The following is a 1,292-nucleotide window of genomic DNA, read 5'->3' as shown; positions in this document are numbered from 1 at the left end:
TAAATATCCGTTTTGTAGGCTTACTTGTGTGCAAATCGGGCGTCGTCAGAGACAGAAATGGCCACAGTTTCTTCTTCATATATCATGTTGATACTTTTCGTGATGCCACAGAAGCCGTTCAAGCAGCGTTCAGCTTTCTTTTGTTTTTGGTTCACTGTACCTCGCATACTCTTTCTTTGTCCTTTCTCCACACAGGACCACGTAGAATACTCTTCACACTTCCAACGACTCCGCTTCATCAAACGAAATAAAACCTGCAGCAACGCTTGTGCTTTCTTACGATAAAAAGGAGCAGCAATCTTTTCGAATGAGAAAAATGCAAAAAAATCTGACGTGACACGAATGTTGACTCAGGTTACGCTACGCATTTCGATCTACGCAGTCCCGTGGAATTAATCCGTTCTGGGCTGCCCATACCTCTCTGAGGCATTCCCAGTATAATGGTATCTACAGCATCACAGTCTAGCATTTCGACCAGAGGAGCCTGGTTCTCGCTCAAAACGCGAGCATAGTAGCGTTCTTGTATTGAGAATTTTGAGTAGCTATACTATAGGCAATTGGATGTAGCCTAGATTTGACTGTGATCTAGTATGATCTAGTAATTCTTTATTAAATAGGATAAGGCAGATGTAGAGCGGCCATGGAAGCTTCTTGAAGCTTCCATCCGTCCGAGCTGCAGGGGCGGCACTTTGTGTTTCGTGCGCCCTCCCCCAAGCTTCGCTCCTACATAGGACTCGTCAAGATTCTCCAGCGATGTCAGGAAGCCGCATTGTGGGACCATTAACCCAATAAAGGCCGGATTCTGTATTCGACAGAATAATCGTTATTGCAGGTATTCCACTCATTTATCAAAGCGATGGACGACTGGGTAGATCCGAAGGCGTTCCGGAAGCTGTGGAACAAGCTGATCAAGAGCAGGTGGAAGGCTAGGCAACCTACGGTTCTCGAAGTGGACTACACGTTCGTCAAGCCTGGTGTGGTCGGCAAACTGCGCAAATATCAACGCAATGCAGACAATTTCATCGGTAAGTCTTGCAAAATGAAGCTGCAAAGCTCGTATACTAACTGCGCATACGCTGTAGGTCCCAAGGAGTTGTGGAAGTACGCTACACGTGAGGGATTAGTTACAGACGCTCTGCAACATGACGCGGCCCCGCCTCCAAAGAAGCCGCCGATGGGAAAGCTTGCTGCATACGCAGCAGCAAAACAACGTGCCAAAAACCTTCAACCGATGCCTGGCGTCGTGCGGACTGCTAATGCAGAGGCTGCTACAGAACAAGGGGCTACGGTGA

At 47.6% G+C, this 1,292-nt stretch overlaps 1 protein-coding gene across 1 annotated transcript; it reads left to right on the top strand.

Annotated features, from left to right (window-relative positions):
* Positions 1-856: 856 nt before the first annotated feature.
* Positions 857-1,292, top strand: PPTG_09797 (hypothetical protein; the record flags this gene model as incomplete). Its single annotated transcript, XM_008905582.1, has 3 exons — positions 857-1,025; positions 1,083-1,243; positions 1,275-1,292. The coding sequence occupies 3 exons, from the start codon at positions 857-859 to the stop codon at positions 1,290-1,292; spliced, it is 348 nt and encodes a 115-aa protein (XP_008903830.1).

This window comes from Phytophthora parasitica, assembly GCF_000247585.1.
Source record: "Phytophthora parasitica INRA-310 unplaced genomic scaffold supercont2.21, whole genome shotgun sequence".
Lineage (NCBI taxonomy): Eukaryota > Oomycota > Peronosporomycetes > Peronosporales > Peronosporaceae > Phytophthora > Phytophthora nicotianae.
Note: the sequence above shows the minus strand (reverse complement) of the source record. Positions and strands in the feature narration are given on the sequence as shown.